Consider the following 18,802-nt stretch of genomic DNA (forward strand, 5'->3'; position numbering starts at 1 on the left):
CCTGGGAGTTCTCAATAGGAGATGTATTTCAGAAGGCGGGGCCTTGTAAAAAATAATTGTATGTGATTGGATAAACCACTCGTCCGTTATCTTGAATGACGTGCTACTTCAACCACTCACATCGAAATCAACCCGTGACGCTGATGAGAGCGACGCTGCGAAATCCAAACCCGGTCGGAAGAAGAACCAAAACATCCTTGCCACCAATAAATGCCTTCAAAACCATTCTCTGTTCAACTTTTAAATAATTAATATTCGATCGATGTTGCAAAACAGTTGCAATAACAGAATCAATGTCAGCACACGATTCCTCGCTCCGTGTTGTTTGAATCAAACAGTCGCTTCGGCGCTACGTCACATCTTTGAAATCCCGCCCGGCGATCCTGATTGGTTCATTATTTTTTGCTATCTGGAAGGAGTTTGCAATGCCTTCGAGCCTAGACCCTTGTGTTGAGCTCAGCGAACTACTAAGGTCTGGCGAGAGTCAGGTTAAGTTAATTCTGCTATGCTTTTATTTCGAAGCTTACTTTTCACTTAACAGCATGTGAGGTTTCAATGCGGTTTAAAGAGACAGTAATTACAGTATGTCGCTGCTGCTGTTGTTTCACGCTCCTTAGTGATAATGCTGATGTTAACAATACTGCAGTTACAGATGTACCGATCAACATTTTTGGCTTCTGATCCGATGTTTTGGCTTCAGATCCCAGCCGATTTCAAGCCCCGATCCGATACAATAATAAAAACGATCAAAACATTTTTTTGTAATAATAGGAAAAAGAAAAATATAAATCTCATCACTTTAGTGTTGTTTATATACGTATGCTATACTAGGTATTGAAGGCCTACAGAATTGTTTTTTTAAAATTTAAACGGGGATAACAGATCCATTCTATGTGTCATACTTGATCATTTCGCGATATTGCCATATTTTTGCTGAAAGGATTTAGTAGAGAACATCGACGATAAAGTTCGCAACTATTGGTCGCTGATAAAAAAAAGCCTTGTCTGTACCGGAAGTAGCGTGACGTCGCAGGTTGAAGGGCTCCTCACATTTCCCCATTGTTTACACCAGAAGCGAGAGCGATTCGGACCGAGAAAGCGACGATTACCCCATTAATTTGAGCGAGGATGAAAGATTCGTGGAGGAGGAACGTGAGAGTGAAGGACTAGAGTGCAGTGCAGGACGTATCTTTTTTCGCTCTGACCGTAACTTAGGTAAAAGGGCTCATTCCCACACAGCAGAAGACTCCTACACAGATCCGCCTTCAAGTCGCCCAACCCACGTTACTGTCACATTCGTTTTGGCTCCGCCTCTGAAAATTGTACGGTCAGACAGCGGATCCTGAGCGGACCAGTGTCTGATTCGCGGACGCGGCAGAGTAAACCGGCGCGCGCCGCCTAGAGTATAGGCTCCGCCTACACGGATACTGAGTGACCAATGTCTGCACCCGCAGACGTGGACACGCCTACTAGTGTGTACGCGCATGAGCCAAGATCGATCATTTGTGGACTTTCTTTGCTGGAACACGAATTTAAGTATAGATTTATTGATTTATTGCTACATTCACAGTAAAGATCGGCCTTTGTGTTTCCTTCATCATTTATGTATGATTGTAATTACGTTGTTTGATATTAGGACTAGCAGTAAAACTTTATATAATGTAAAAAAAGGCTATTTTATTTAAAATGGAATAGCAATTTCGGCAGAATATGTTATGGTAGTTAAGTAAAGTTTCTTTGCTGTGTATTTTTCTTGATGCGACGCAAGTTTCCATTCACTCCCAGCGCCGCCTCCCAGAATGCTTTGCATGGGGACGTGCGTCTGACGTCACGTATCCAGAAAATTCGAAATGGCTGGACGCTAGCGGAAGGTGAGGCGGGAGCGAAGAAAAGTGGAAAAAGAGTGTTATTCGTCAAAAAACCCACACAACGACGGTCATTTTTTCGCCGTGCTATTGTAAAATTGTCTTTTATCTGTGTTTTGTGTTCCGGGGGACCCGACTCCAGAATTTGAAAGTTTCCCGCGTGAAGCCGGTGAGTATCGTACAGTAAATTAACATTTCAAAAGTTCAATACAGTTAACTTGGGCTATTTTTTGTTAGACGCTGTGAATGTGTGTAGGTTACATGCTACGATATTCGTAGTGGTAACAGCCGTTCTTTGCTATTAATATGAGTGTGTATTATATCTTTCTTTATTCTTTAGTGGAGCTCGAGATCCAGTTTACTGTGGACTAGCTGTGTGTGACGCACTGTTGTTTTTGTTTCCATTCCAAAAAAAAAAGGTATGTCTGTTATGAGTTTTTTGGCATAGTTAATTGTAGAAAAAAATATAAAATTAGTTGAGTTTCAGTTTATTTCGAACATGCAAGCATACAACATGATACATCACAATTTCCAGTTTCTTTTCAACATGTTCAAAAAGGAGTAAGAAGAAGCAGAGTTTATTTAATTATACCCCTTTTCTTTTACATAACAGTTGCTAAAACTTTTGTTCACTTCCTGTTCTCAATTTATTCACAATATACTTCATAAGTAATCACAATATAAATAAATAAATAATAATTGGAGAAGTAAGTTACATTTCATATGATGAGATAAGTAAGATTATTTTGAGAGTGAAAGAATGGATGAATTAAATAAATTCAGAATGTTCATCATGGTTCTTCTTCTTTGTACTTTGTAAACACTTTAAGTTTGAAGAGTTTCTTGAAGTGGATCATATTAGTACATTGTTTGATTGCTTTGCTTAATCCATTCCATCATTTAATTCCACATACTGATATACTGAAGGTCTTAAGTGTTGTACGTGCATACAAATGTTTTAAATTACATTTTTCTCTAAGATTCTATTTCTCCTCTTTTTTGGAGAAGAATTGTTGTATATTCTTGGGTAGCAGGTTACAGTTTGCTTTGTGTATAATTTTAGCTGTTTGCAAATTCACTATGTCGTGGAATTTCAGTATTTTTTATTCAATAAAGTGTTTGAATGTTCTCTATATCCAACATTATGTATTATTCTAACTGATCTTTTTTGTAACACCGTTGATGAATGAAGTGTACTTTTGTAATTATTTCCCCATATTTCTACACAGTAACTCGATCAGATATGGTAACACTAGTGAGCAGTAGAGAATATGAAGTGATTTTTTGTCTAGAACATGTTTTGCTTTATTCATTATTGACGTGTTTCTTGCTACTTTATGTTGTATATTTTTTCGTGAGATTTCCAGTTCAATTTATCATCAATCATTATACCTAGAAATTTGGTTTCATTTACTCTTTCAATTTCTATTCCGTCTATTTGTGTTTGACTTTCTCTTCTACTGTTACCAAATAGCAATATTTTAGTTTTACTGAGATTCAACGATAGTCTGTTTCTGTCAAACCATCTTTTTAATTTGTTAATTTCTTCTGTTATTATTTGTATTATCTTCTGTGTGTTCCCTCCTGAACAAAACGCTGTTGTATCATCCGCAAATAATACTAACTTTAAATCTTTTGTAACTTTACAAATGTCATTTATATAGAGATTGAATAATTTAGGTCCTAATATTGATCCCTGAGGTACACCACAGGATATATTTAGCAGAGAATGAGGAGCTGCCAGAAAAAAGGAACAGGAAGCCAGTGTAAGTGTGTTCCGTCTTGTTTTTGTCATGTTTCTACAGTAATAGGAAGGTTATTTCCGGTAGCATTCAAAAATAGACCAGAGATGCTTGTACTACATGTATATATGGCAATTTTGGTATTGCAATAATCCTAATGATATGGTTACCCAACAGCCATCGTCTCGGGGACTCGGATGATAGCGAAGAAGACCCGGGAAATGGTGACCTCGCATCTCTGGGGTTGGCAAGCCAATTGCACAGGCAGAGTAAGGAACAATCTCTTAACATCGAAAAAAAACTAAACCACCACATTAATATTAAAGATATGGTTAACATTCTTAGTGCTAAAGATATTCCCCTCTCCTTGTATCCCTTCTCCCAGCTCCACCGTCTCGCCGAGTGCCAGCAAGAGTCATGAGTACTCGTCAACTCAACTCCTCAACTGGAGATAACTTTCTAGTTAAAGACTGATCTCCGAAATAATATCTCAGCATCCAGTAACCATGGTTAACAGATCACAACCATTTAATACCAATTTATCTCCCTTAGCACATCACCATGGGGAAGGACGCATTCATATGCCTTCATTAGCACCTGCATTAAACATGCAGAGAGTTACACAAGGTAGGGACTGATCTCTGAAATATTAGTGAATAGATAGGCCCCTTGGGTATTATCAGTCGTGGTTAACTGATGACTCTCTCACAATGCCCACCTCACTAGGAACGGCAGTCCCTCCTCAACTCCCTCCACCCCCCTCACCAGCTCTCAACATGTGGCAGACAGAGGAGCCTGGATCCAGCCTGGCCTACAGGCCAACATGGCGAGGGGGAAGAATGGCCGACAACATTTCCTGCTCTGGTGAGCAATAACTGACAAATACCGGATGGTCATTCTGTGCCACAGATTTTGGAAAAAATTCAAATTCACAACCAATCACATATTTTCTTCAAACTTTGTCAATAACTTTTGTCATTAACTAAGGTCAATAGCTAATGTCAGGATTATGAGTAATAAATGATAAATGGGTTGTACTTGTATAGCGCTTTTCTACCTTCAAGGTACTCAAAGCGCTTTGACAGTATTTCCACATTTACCCATTCACACACACATTCACACACTGATGGCGGGAGCTGCCATGCAAGGCGCTAACCAGCAGCCATCAGAGGCAAAGGGTGAAGTGTCTTGCCCAAGGACACAACGGACGTGACTAGGAAGGTAGAAGGTGGGAATTGAACCCCCCAGTAACCAGCAACACTCCGATTGCTGGCACAGCCACTCTACCAACTTCGCCACGCCGTCCATGAGGATAAACACTGAAACATGATATATTTTATACTGCTCTTTGTCAACAGTGGCTGAGGTCCAGATCCTTAGCCTGCTGGAAACTATTAAGCACACTCAAGACCAGCTGATGGCGAAGGTAAACTTCTTAACCAGCAGGTTTACCATTACCAGGGCCAGAAGTTGAAATGCCGGCCAATATCCAGTTTCCACTGGAACAGTTGGAGGCAGTGGAGGCATTTTTGAATGAACCATCAAATGGCCCAGCTCGACAAAGAGTGGTGAGGTTTCTTACTTAATATGAATGGTGCCATTAGGTTTATTGATTGACCATGATTATGCAAATATTCTATTGAATCAGCCCTGACAACCAGGCCTGTCCTGAACCGCCTTTTCCCAGTGTTAATAGGCCTATACCAGTGGTGTCCAAACTTTTTCCACTGAGGGCTGCACATTGAAAAATCAAAGCTAGCAGGGGCCATTTTGATATTTTTAATTTTAAAAACCAATACAATATATGTATAAAAAATATACAGTTAGGCTTCCACTCAGGCTTGATCCCAGGGACCCCAAAGGGTTTTGGTCCAAAAAATATAAAAAATGTGTCATTATTCAGTATTATTATTTGTGTTATTATTCAAGTTTTTAAATCTCTAGATCAACATTAGGTCTATCTGTCAATGTAACATTTTTTAAAGATTTAAATTGTATGCTCTTTTTGTCAAAGAAAACCCTTTTTTTAATGAAAAAAACACATAATATGCAATATTTTCACCCAATACAATTTTTAAGTGGGATATTTGAGATTATATAATTGGATCCTTAAAAAGGTCTAACTCATAACACCATTGATTTTAATTCATTATTATTTTTTGAGCAATGACACTTAAAAACTAATCACACTAAAATTGTAGGGGATCCAAAAGGGTCCTACTCATTAAAGTGTTAAAAAATAAACTATAATTTTTTTTTTTTACTGTTTACTTTTAACACAATAATCTCGAGATCAACTTCAGATCTATCTGTCAATTGTAAGTTTTATTGTTTGTTTTTTGTTTGTTCGTTTTAGGCCCTTCTTTAAAAAAAACGGCTCGTTTTTTTACATGGCAAACACAAAATATGCAACATTTTCCCCAAAAAATATCTCAAAACATTTAATGTGACGTAATTGGAGCCTTGAATAGGTCAATAATTCATAATGACATTGATTTTGATTCATTATTATTTTTTAAAGAAAGAAACAGCCTACATGGCAGCGATTAGATGTGATTAGTGATTAGAGTAAACATTGCTACATTTTCTTGTTACATTTCACCTGTTTGCTCTTTAAATACCAATTTTAATGTTTTTTATTTTTTTCAATCGTATTTTTAAAATGTGCCGTGGGGCCGTTAAAAAATGACCAGCGGGCCGCAAATGGCACTTTGGACACCCCTGGCCTACACGAATACAAACATAGAATGATAGTACAAATATAATAAGAAAACAATGTCAACTTCCCAAAGTTGACATTGTTCCGCGACCCGCCTCCGTGGCGGATACGTTCCTAAAAGCAAGTCCGTTTCGCGATTCCGTTACGGAAAGCGCGATACCTCCGCGGGGGATCCGCCGCGGAGTGTTTTTGCTGTGTGGGTTGGATTCCACACTTTCTCCTTTTTCTATTGTGGATCACGGATTTGTACTTTAAACCACCTCGGATACTATATCCTCTTGAAAATGAGAGTCGAGAACGCGAAATGGACATTCACAGTGACTTTTATCTCCACGACAATACATTCGGTGAAGCACTTTAGCTACGGAGCTAACGTGATAGCATCGTGCTTAAATGCAGATAGAAACAAAAGAAATAAGCCCCAGACAGGAAGGATAGACAGCAGATCAACAATACTACTATCAGGAGACCGAACCAAACACTGGACCTGTAACTACACGGTTAATGCTGTGCCGCCTGTCGAAGCCTAGCAATGCTGTTGCTAACGACGCCATTGAAGCTAACTTAGCTACGGGACCTCGTCAGAGCTATGATAAAAACATTAGCGCTCCACCTACGCCAGCCCTCATCTGCTCATCAACACCCGTGCTCACCTGCGTTCCCGCGATCGACGGCGCGACGAAGGACTTCACCCGATCATCGATGCGGTCGACGGCTAGCGTCGGATAGCGCGTCTGCTATCCTCAAAGTCCTCCTGGTTGTGTTGCTGCAGCCAGCCGCTAATACACCGATCCCACCTACAGCTTTCTTCTTTGCAGTCTCCATTGTTCATTAAACAAATTGCAAAAGATTCACCAACACAGATGTCCAGAATACTGTGGAATTTTGCGATGAAAACAGAGCTGTTTGTATTGTGATACAATGTGTCCGAATACTTCCGTTTCAACCATTGACGTCACGCGCAAACGTCATCATACATCAGGGGTGGGCAATTAATTTTTACCGGGGGCCGCATGAGCTACCCGAGCACTGCTGGAGGGCCACATCGACAATATTTCAATTAAATTTTGCTCAATATTATTTTTGATATATACCGTAAGATAAATAATAATAATAATAATAATAATAGTAATACTTCAACATAGTGTGTGTAACAGCATTCCATGACTAATATATATAAATTAACATTAATAATAAATGACAGTAAAATAAGCACACGTATGACTGAGGAGTCATAGTGTAACTTTGTGTGGTGTTTGAGTTGTCCGACTTTTTGTGTGGCCTTAAACGCACCAGTGGTTTAGTGCTATGCGTGTTGGTGACAGATGACAAGTTGGTTTTGGCCTGGTTTGTACGGCAGAAAATGACTAGTTTTTCGAGATAGAATTGTTTTACTCATGTTTTTGGTGTGGTTATGTCCGAATATAAACAGTTTTGTTCAATAAAGTGATCGATATAATTCCTGTCCTCGAAGCATCTCGATAGACGTTACAATAATTGAACGGTGTTCAATTGAACGGTGTTGACGAACACCATTAGGGCCGCTTGTTGTCACTGTCACTCAAAGTTGCATTGCAAAATTACATAGAATAAATATGTTTATTTTGTTTAGAATTCAGATGGGATTTGATTTGGTGCGCGGCATATATACCTGCTGCGCGCAGCGGACGCTTGAGCAGTGCGCAATTGCGCAGGCACGCACCTTAGGTGAGGGGACGTTGCTTTGCAGTTCATGTGTTGTTGGAAACACGGCATTCCTCATCAACTTTTCTCTTTTTGTCGTCTCTGGTGTAAACCGTGCATCACTTGTCGCTGCATGTGCACCTTCACTCGCAGGTTACACACGGACACACGCCCATAAATAATACTTTTCAAAATAAAAGCAGCACAGTTGTATTGCGCGCAGGACATAGATGTTTTTTCAACTTTATTTTGTAATTGCAGTTGTTCACATTCACTCACAATCACGCATACGTCCACACGGAAGTAATACAAATAACGATTTTCAATACAAAAGCAGCACCGTTGTATTGCACACTCGACATAGATACTTTCTTAAATTTATTTTGTAATTTATAATTGGCCTCACGCGGGCCGGACAGGGACGTACAAAGGGCCGGATGCGGCCCGCGGGCCGCAGAATGCCCAGGTCTGTCATACATAGACGTTTTCAACCGGAAGTTCCCCGGGAAATTTAAAGTTGCACTTCATAAGTTAACCCGGACGTATTGGCATGTGTTGCAATGTTAAGATTTCATCATTGATATACAAACTATCAGACTGCGTGGTCGGTAGTAGTGGGTTTCAGTAGGCCTTTAATAGTATCGACATCTGAATCGATCACCCCTATTCTCCATTAAAGCTTTATGCGGTCAACTTCTTGTGTTGTCCTGCTCATTGTGTGCATAGCATGGTTAGCCATTCCTCTTCCTCTAATCCTCCAGTGATAATAATACTTGGAAGGAACTATTTTCCACCAGAGTGGTAAGAATTAGTATCTTCACACTGTGGCTAGATGACACATTTGTTGCTGCATGCTCTCAAATTGGAGCCGGTGTTCTGGCAGGACATGCACCCTCCTGGAATTAATACGAGTCCTGCAAGTGTGTAACAAGGAAAATGAAAACGTAAATCTGTTTCTCTTAGCGTGCCATTTCGAAGGAATCTTTCCCCCTGAGTACAATCTTAAAGGCCTACTGAAATTATTTTTTTTTATATAGACGGGGATAGCAGATCCATTCTATGTGTCATACTTGATCATTTCGTGATATTGCCATATTTTTGCTGTAAGGATTTGGCAGAGAACAACGATGATAAAGTTTGCAACTTTTGGTCGCTGATACAAAAAAGCCTTGCCTATACCGGAAGTAGAGTGACGTCACAGGAGGAAGGGCTGCTCACATGTTCCCATTGTTTACAATGCAGCGAGAGAGATTCGAACGGAAAGCGACGTTTACCCCATTAATTTGAGCGAGGATGAAAGATTTGTGGCTGAGGGACGTGAGAGTGAAGGCCTAGCGTGCAGTGCAGGACGTATCTTTTTTCGCTCTGACCGTAACTTAGGTACAAGGGCTCATTGGATTCCACACTTTCTCCTTTTTCTATTGTGGATCACGGATTTGTATTTTAAACCACCTGGGATACTATATCCTCTTGAAAATGAGAGTCGAGAACGCGAAATGGACATTCACAGTGACTTTTATCTCCACGACAATACATTGGCGAAACACTATAGCTACGGAGCTAACGTGATAGCATCGGGCTCAAATGCAGATAGAAACAAAATAAATAAACCCCTGACTGGAAGGATAGACAGAAGATCAACAATACTATTAAAACATGGACATGTAAATACACGGTTAATGCTTTCCAGCCTGTCGAAGCTTAACAATGCTGTTGCTAACGACGCCATTGAAGCTAACTTAGCAATGGGACCTCACAGACCTATGCTAAAAACATTAGCTATCCACCTACGCCAGCCAGCCCTCATCTGCTCATCAACACCCGTGCTCACCTGCGTTCCAGCGATCGACGGAGCGACAAAGGACTTCACCCGATCATCGATGCGGTCGGTGGCCCGGAGACGGAGGAAGTCAAGGTGAGGTCGGCGGCTAGCGCGTCTGCTATCCATCTCAAAGTCCTCCTGGTTGTGTTGCTGTAGTCCGCCGCTAATACACCGATCACACCTACAGCTTTCTTCTTCTTCTTTGTTCATTAAACAAATTGCAAAAGATTCACCAACACAGATGTCCAGAATACTGTGGAATTTTGGGATGAAAACAGAGCTTTTTTGTATTGGATCCAATGGGGTCCGAATACTTCCGTTCTCTCAGTGACGTCACGCGCATACGTCATCATATCTAGACGTTTTCAACCGGAAGTGTCGCGGGAAATTTAAAATTGCACTTTATAAGTTAACCCGGCCGTATTGGCATGTGTTGCAATGTTAAGATTTCATCATTGATATATAAACTGACTGCGTGGTCGGTAGTAGTGGGTTTCAGTAGGCCTTTAAGTATGTCAACACTGAGACACAACTGTGGTAAAAAAATCATGGCAGCTTATCAGCCCATCGCCAATCAGTTAAAGCAGGCAAATATCATCCCCGATCTGATCCCGTGATCTGGATTTGGACTGACTAGATCACATGTCAACATAAATTGACCCAACAAAAGCAGGCCCTTTTTAGCGATAAGAACACGGAGGACCAAGACCTAACGAGATGGTTGATTCTTCTGTATTCATGGATTGTACAGCCAAATCCGTTTGAGTCCCACTTCTTTGCAGATACAACGATAAAATATGAAAATCTCATTGACTTACTTATTCCACTGTCCAGCGCTTTTCCTGACCAGCAGCGTGTCCAAGGCAACGGCGCTGGCGTCCAAAGCCTCAGACGACGGCCACTGATTGGTGAGGTGGGCTGTCAGCTCCCGTCGTGAGCGCAAGTCATTGTTCTTCAACACTGTCCTAAGGACAAAAGACAAGGATGTTCAGTTTTCATTTTTTGATTACTTACAGTTACACAATAATACCTTTATTCGGGTGGTTGAAACAACAACTTAAAGGAACATAATTATTATGTTAACATGATTAATATATGTTGATTTTTTTTTTCACCATGTTTCTGCCTTGTCATTTTGACATAATACTCATGTTTCCCTGCTTGATAAATATTTACACAAATAAGTCATGGATCCCACCAGCCATGTTAACCAGAATGTTAGTATATAAAGATGGGATTTATGGCTCTTCAAAAGGTAGGCGTTCTTTTCAAAGAGCCATTCAAAAAATGGCTCCTTAATTTTTTTTTTTTTGAAGTCATTTGTTTTTTCAAGAAAACGGTTACTAATGCAGTTATGTGATGAGATGTGGATCATAATATGTTTTTGAGTTACACAAATATTACTCTATTGTTGGGAATTGTTCTGAAATATTGACTCTTTTTATTTTAGTTGTGTTTTCATTGTAATTATTCCATAGGGTGGTGTCGTATGCCCATGCTTTGACAATGACATCACTATTTTGAAAAATGTTGTAGCACTGTAACAACAGACAAAATACACAGATAATAAGAATAAAATGTATATATGAATATAAAAAGTATGAATAAAATAAAAATAAAGACGTAATAAAAATATAAATACAAAATTACATTACCCTACCTGGTGTGTGTATGCTGGACTACTTTACATGAGGAACAACGAAACAGAAAAAAGAATACAAATAAACATACTAAAACAAAGTGAATCCAAAGGTTGCTGCATTTCCTTTGACTCTGACTTGTTTTCTAGTTAAGTTTCCAGTCGGGCGACACTGTATCTGCATGTGCATAAAAAACAGCTCCCTCTCCCTTATGGAGGGGGAGGACACAGGTCCGGTGGCCACGGATGAAGTGCTGGCTGTCCAGAGTCAGGACCCGGGGTGTACCGCTAGCCTGTGCATCGGTTGGGGACATCTCTACGCTGCTGACCTGTCTCCGCTCGGGATGGTTTCCTGCTGGTCCCACTACGGACTGGACTTTCGCTGATGTGTTGGATCCACTGTGGGGGGGGGGGGGGGGTGGGGGGGGGGGGGGGTGGTGGTGGTGGGGGGGTGGTGGGGGTGTTACCCACATATGCTGTCCTCTCCAAGGTTTCTCATAGTCATTCACATTTCCTTGCCCGTATGTGGGCTCTGTACCGAGGATGTCGTTGTGGCTTGTGCAGCCCTTTGAGACACTTGTGATTTAGGGCTATATAAATAAACATTGATTGATTGATTGATTTTAGTCAATACATGTGATTATAGCACAGCAGCTCTGTTAGATAAGATTATAAAACATAATAACCATGTAAACAAAAAAAAATGCACAAATGGAGGAACAGCATGTAAAAAAGCTTAAAAAAATTAACTCCTTTATGATAGCCCATTCTTCTTGTGTCTCTGGACAAAGTCAAGGTGGATAATTTGAGTTTTGGTTATGTTTTGTTAACTGTTTATGTCAGTCAGCCAGCATGAGGGGCGTCGACATTAACAGGTTCCACTCGACCAACAGCTAATATTTTCTCATTCCCTTTATGCTTCAACTTTTGGAGAAATAGTTAAAAACATTCATAGTCATAAATCCACTTTGGGTGTAAAATAATTATTCTGAAAGATTGAGTGGACTATCTTGCACACATCACATGACGTTACCAATGACTTGTTTACATTTAATCACAGTGGTGATGGTACTCTTCAGATGCAACACGTGCTGAAGTATTCATTAAAGGGATTAATTGGCCCACATGGAATAATTTGAGAATAAGAGAAAGAAGACTTTCCACAAATTAGATAGTTTGCATGTAACCATGTGACCTCAAGGCCCCTCACCGTGTCCGAAATGGCACACGCCACTTAGTCACCATGCCAACCACAACTCACAGTTGGTCCTGCAGTTCCAAAATGATGAACTCTAGTTGTTCTTTCTCCAGCGAGTGTGACAGGTGTGTGTCCACCAGGCTCTGCTGAAGCGCTTTGTGATGCGTTGTGGCCTCGGCCAGCTGAGCCTCACGCAGACGAACCAGCTCTTCAAGGTAAGACTGACGACAAATAGATAAAAGCAAAACATTGTTATTCATCATTCATATATATAGTTTAAGAATAAATATTGAGTTAGATATAACTTGTCATTTTTCAAGAATAAGAATGTAGAATTTTTTAAAATTTCAATCTTTTTGTGAAAAAGAAAATTGCAACATTACAAGAATTTAAATTTTGCTAAAAAAAAACTTGTAATACTATACGGTATTAGTTGTAATTTGCACTGATTAAACTTTAATTTTAAAGTTTCTATTTTCTAAAAATGCCAGATAAACGCATATTGAGGGTCTGCTGGGAACGTCTGGCAGAGTCCCTCGTCAGTGAGAGTTTTAATTCCTTCCTCCGGAAGAACTTTAAACATGTTACGAGGGAGGCGTTGGACAATGAGTCCTTGGACCATGTTCAATGCATTTGGGAACCCTTGAATTCCGCCAGGGTTGCGCTTTGTCACCAATGCTGTTTATAACGTTTATGGACAGAAGTTCTAGGCACAGTCGTGGCGTTGAGGGGATATGGTTTGGTGGCTGCAGGATTAGGTCTCTGCTTTTTGCGGATGATGTGGTCCTGCTGGCTTTTTCTGGCCAGGAACTTCAGCTTTCTCTGGATCCGTTCTCAGCTGAGTGGGAAGCAACTGGGAGGAAAATCAGCACTTTCAAGTCTGAGTCCATGGTTCTTGCCCGGAAAAGGGTGGATTGCCATCTCCGGGTTGAGGAGGATATACTGCCCCAAGTGGTGGAGTTCAAGTACTTTGAGGTCTTGTTCACAAGTGAGGGAAGAGTGGATCATGAGATTGACAGGCGGATCGGTGTGGCGTCTGCAGTAATGTGGACCCTGCATTAGTCTGTCGTGGTGAAAAAGAAGCTTATTGTACGATATACGTCCCTATTCTCACCTTTGGTGGAAAGGACAAGATCACGGATACAAGCGGCTGAAATGAGTTTCCTCTGTCAGGTGAGAAGCTCTGTGATTTGGGAGGAGCTCAGCGTAAAGCCGCTGCTTCCCCACATCAAGAGGAGCCGGATGAGGTGGTTCGGGCATCTGGTACGATTTTCCCCTTAACGCCTCCCTGGGGAGGGTCCGACTGTTAGGAGACCACGGGGAAGACCCAGGACACGTGGAGAGACTGTCTCCCAGATGGCCTGGGAATGCCCCGGATCCCCTGGGAATGCCTTGGGATCCCCTGGAAGAGCTGGAAAAAGCAGGTGGAGAAGGGAAGTCTGGGCTTCTCTGCCTAGGTTGCTGCCCCCACGATCCGACTTTGAGCGACCCTAATGAGAGTTAACAGAATAAAAGATGGCTGGGGAAAAAAAAATTGTAACCTCACAAGATGAAAAAATAAATAAATACAAATTTTGCAACTGTAAACTTGGTACTTTATATATACATATATGCATACATATCCATATACTGTATGTATGCATATAAATATTCATGTATAGAAAATGGATGGGAAGGGATGGATATAAATATATATTCATATATAAATATTAGGGGTGTAACGGTACACAAAAATGTCGGTTCGGTACGTACCTCGGTTTAGAGGTCACGGTTCGGTTCATTTTCAGTACAGTAAAAAGAAAATATATATATACATTTTTTGGTTATTTATTTACCAAATCTGTAAACAATGGCTTTATCCTTTTAACATTGGGAACACTATAATAATTCTGCCCAAAAATAGAAATAGCTCTGTGTGTTATGGATGTGAGCCACCACTAAGCTGATCAGTGCAACAGCAGGCAGTCATGAATGCTAAGCATAACAATAACATACATTTACACACAGGGTCCATTGTCAGGGTTAATGTGGTCAACATATATCAAATAAAAACTAAATAAGATAAGGCTCAGAATGGTTTCTTAACAAAACCTTTCTACATATAAAGTGCTTTTTTTGATTGATTGAGACTTTTATTAGTAGATTGCACAGTACAATTGACCACTAAATGGTAACACACCAATAAGTTGTTCAACTTGTTTAAGTCGGGGTCCACGTTAATCAACATTAAACTGCCTCAAGTTGTTGCTCAGATTAAATAAAATGACAAAACTTTTCTTCTGCATACAAAAAGTGCAACATTAAACAGTTTCAAGTCAACTCAGCCTCTGATTAACTTTTCTTCCCCCCCCAAGCCTTTAACCCTGGTGACTTTCACTCAATCTTCATGTTTTTTGCCAGAAAAATCAATTTATCCACATTGTCTGCAGAAAGAGCAGACCTGCTTGCAGTTAAAATGTCTCCAGCTGTGGAAAATACCCTTTCACTGGGCACGGAGGTAGCAGGTATGGCGAGGTAGTGCCTGGCTAACTTGGCAGTAAGAGGATATATGGGCTCATTGTTCTTCCACCATAGAAGTGGGTCAAAATCTAGTTTTTAATGCAATATGGTCTTAAATCTGCTGCTATAAAAACACCAACGGCATTTGTTATTGCTTTAGCCCTGTCTGACTCGCCAAGGAGAGGCTGCTTGAATGCGGTGTTTGCACGACGCCCGTCTTTCTCTTCATTGAAGCGATGTTCACTTGGGGGTGGTGCTGCTTCAAATGGGTTAGCATGTTTGACGTGTTGGCAGAAGCATACCCTACTGCTGCTGAACAATGTCGGCAAACCGCTTTCGTTTTGTCCGCCTCTCGTCCTCCATTGTTGTATCGCAACGCAAAGCCGAAGTGTTCCCAAACGGGAGATCTTAACGAGGCAAGAGGGTCTTCCAGCTCTGGCTTTTACATGTTGTCGTAGCCTAGGCTGATCATATTCTGAAATCCCCAAAAGAGGACACATATGCGTGCCAAGGCGGGCGGGCAGCACGCCAAGGCCGGGACTAGGTGAAAATTTGCCAATGATACTCGAACTTGCTTTATAAATAATGTTTATTTAAATAAAACATTTTTTCTCCTCTGTTGACAGCAGTGTTAGTGCTAGGAATTTTCAAAATGGGGTCCCACAGTAAATTTTTGGGGTCCCACTTTTTTGTAAGAGTTTTGAAAAAAAATTATAAACGTATGCATTATCCTGTTATATCTCACATTCTATATTGTGTTTTGGAAAAAGGTTGTCAAAAATGTTACTTAATTCATTAAAAAAATAATAAAAAAAGGAAACAAATTTGTATACATATGTCAATGTATTCAGTTATAAACATTCATTCACTTTCTTCTTTCCTTCATGGATCTAAACTTTACCACTGCTGGTAGTTTTTTCTATGTTTTTATTTAATAAGTTGTAGGTGTATTTATTTCAGTATAAAAATGTAAAAAGTGTTTTGCTTCGGTCATGAAATGATGATAATGGTGTGCCAGGGCATATACCTGTATACATTTTATATTTAACGCTTAAATCTCTGGAGTCTACATCAACTTCAGATCCATTACTCATTTCAAAATGTTTTAGTTTTTTTTATGTTTTTTTGTTTGTTTGTTTTCCGCCCTTTTTTGTCAAACAAAACTATGTTTTTAATGGCAAACACAAAATATGCAAAATCTTCCACCAAAAATATTTTTCTTAGTGGAATATTTGATGTGAAGTAATATGATAGAGTATATATACATACACATATACATACATATATATACATATGTATATATGAAGCGATTTACTTCCTCTCTTGGGCATTCAAGCTGACCACTGTGTTTGTCCCCGAGCATGCTGGTTGGCCACAGGTAGGGATTTGTAATGAAGGCCGCTCGTTTCCTTGCTTTCTTTCTTCCCCACCTCCTGTGCCACTATGCTCTACGGAGGGTCAACAGCTTCTTCCGTAGGATATATGCAGCTCTACTAAGGGTTGTTTGTCCCCCTCAGTAGCTCTCTTGTACTGTTTCTTGAGGGTTCGAAGCTCCTGGCACAATTGGACTATTTTGGTGGCCCTGCGATTCATGGTACATAGGGTGTTCTTTGTGTTTTCCTTTTCAATACATCCATATATATATATATATATACAAACCCCGTTTCCATATGAGTTGGGAAATTGTGTTAGATGTAAATATAAACGGAATACAATGATTTGCAAATCATTTTCAACCCATATTCAGTTGAATATGCTACAAAGACAACATATTTGATGTTCAAACTGATAAACATTTTTTTTTTTGCAAATAATCATTAACTTTAGAATTTGATGCCAGCAACACGTGACAAAGAAGTTGGGAAAGGTGGCAATAAATACTGATAAAGTTAAAGAATGCTCATCAAACACTTATTTGGAACATCCCACAGGTGAACAGGAAAATTGGGAACAGGTGGGTGCCATGATTGGGTATAAAAGTAGATTCCATGAAATGCTCAGTCATTCACAAACAAGGATGGGGCGAGGGGCACCACTTTGTCTACAAATGTGTGAGCAAATTGTTGAACAGTTTAAGAACAACCTTTCTCAACCAGCTATTGCAAGGAATTTAGGGATTTCACCATCTGCGGTCCGTAATATCATCAAAAGGTTCAGAGAATCTGGGGAAATCACTGCACGTAAGCAGCTAAGCCCGTGACCTTCGATCCTTTAGGCTGTACTGCATCAACAAGCGACATCAGTGTGCAAAGGATATCACCACATGGGCTCAGGAACACTTCAGAAACCCACCGTCAGTAACTACAGGTGGTCGCTACATCTGTAAGTGCAAGTTAAAACTCTCCTATGCAAGGCAAAAACCGTTGATCAACAACACCCAGAAACGCCGTCGGCTTCGCTGGGCCTGAGCTCATCTAAGATGGACTGATACAAAGTGGAAAAGTGTTGGAAACTGTGGACGTCGTGTCCTCCGGACCAAAGAGGAAAGGAACCATCCGGATTGTTATAGGCGCAAAGTTGAAAAGCCAGCCTCTGTGATGGTATGGGGGTGTATTAGTGCCCAAGACATGGGTAACTTACACATCTGTGAAGGCGCCATTAATGCTAAAAGATACATACAGGTTTTGGAGCAACATATGTTGCCATCCAAGCAACGTTACCATGGACGCCCCTGCTTATTTCAGCAAGACAATGCCAAGCCACGTGTTACATCAACGTGGCTTCATAGTAAAAGAGTGCGGGTACTAGACTGGCCTGCCTGTAGTCCAGACCTGTCTCCCATTGAAAATGTGTGGCGCATTATGAAGCCTAAAATACCACAACAGAGACCCCCGGACTGTTGAACAACTTAAGCTGTACATCAAGCAAGAATGGGAAAGAATTCCACCTGAGAAGCTTAAAAAATGTGTCTCCTCAGTTCCCAAACATTTACTGAGTGTTCTTTAACACGCGAAGTCCCAGAGAAGGGTCAATTGACATTTTTACCTAGAAAACACACAAGAGGGTCATTTGACCCCTAGTCCCCCCTGTGGACACTCCTTTTGTTATGAAAATGTGGCTGTTAGTGGCACACGGCAGGGGGCCACTTGAGCCTGTGTGGGGGAGGGGACCTTACAGCTCAAGCTTTAGTTCTGAGGTAGGTTGTGTGTGTTTTTGCAAGGATCAACAGAATGAAGGGATCAACACTCTGACATTTATTGTTAAAAAAAATACAAAACAAAACATATTTACAAAGAATGAAAAAGCAACTGTTTTCCCAGTTTTGGTGTGGAGGGTTGTTGCAGAAGCAATTGTTATTTTTGTGTGCCAAAAATAGTTTAAAAAAAAAAATTTACAAAGAAAAAAGCATATTTACAAAGAATGAAAAACCATGTCCATGTAAACGTGACTGACATACATTTGAGCAGTCACTCACAATCCTGGCACTGCCATTGCTCCTTTCGGCATTTCCCACATGACAAACTGCCCCTAACAGCCTCATTACCATAACAAAATGAGTGATTAGTGTATTCGGGAAAAGCGTCGGGCCAAATGACCCCTCTCTGGGTCTTCTAGGTAGACAGAAAAATGCTGGGACTTCTAGTGTTAAAGGAAAGGTGATGTAACCAGTGGCATGCAGTCACTAGAGGCAGGGG

The 18,802-nt window shown here is 40.5% G+C and overlaps 1 protein-coding gene across 1 annotated transcript in view; it reads right to left on the reverse strand.

Annotated features, from left to right (window-relative positions):
* The window catches only part of rundc3b (RUN domain containing 3b), a 92,305-nt gene that overhangs the window by 12,978 nt on the left and 60,525 nt on the right, over positions 1 to 18,802 (reverse strand). Inside the window, exons 8-9 of the mRNA XM_062062780.1 lie at positions 12,732 to 12,889; positions 10,650 to 10,796 (exon numbers count right to left, since the gene is read on the reverse strand). Of these exons, the coding sequence (XP_061918764.1) occupies positions 10,650 to 10,796; positions 12,732 to 12,889 (305 nt within the window). The remainder of the gene's footprint in view (positions 1 to 10,649; positions 10,797 to 12,731; positions 12,890 to 18,802) is intronic.

The sequence above is a fragment of the Entelurus aequoreus genome, linkage group LG11 (genome assembly GCF_033978785.1).
Source record: "Entelurus aequoreus isolate RoL-2023_Sb linkage group LG11, RoL_Eaeq_v1.1, whole genome shotgun sequence".
NCBI classification, from domain to species: Eukaryota; Metazoa; Chordata; class Actinopteri; order Syngnathiformes; family Syngnathidae; genus Entelurus; species Entelurus aequoreus.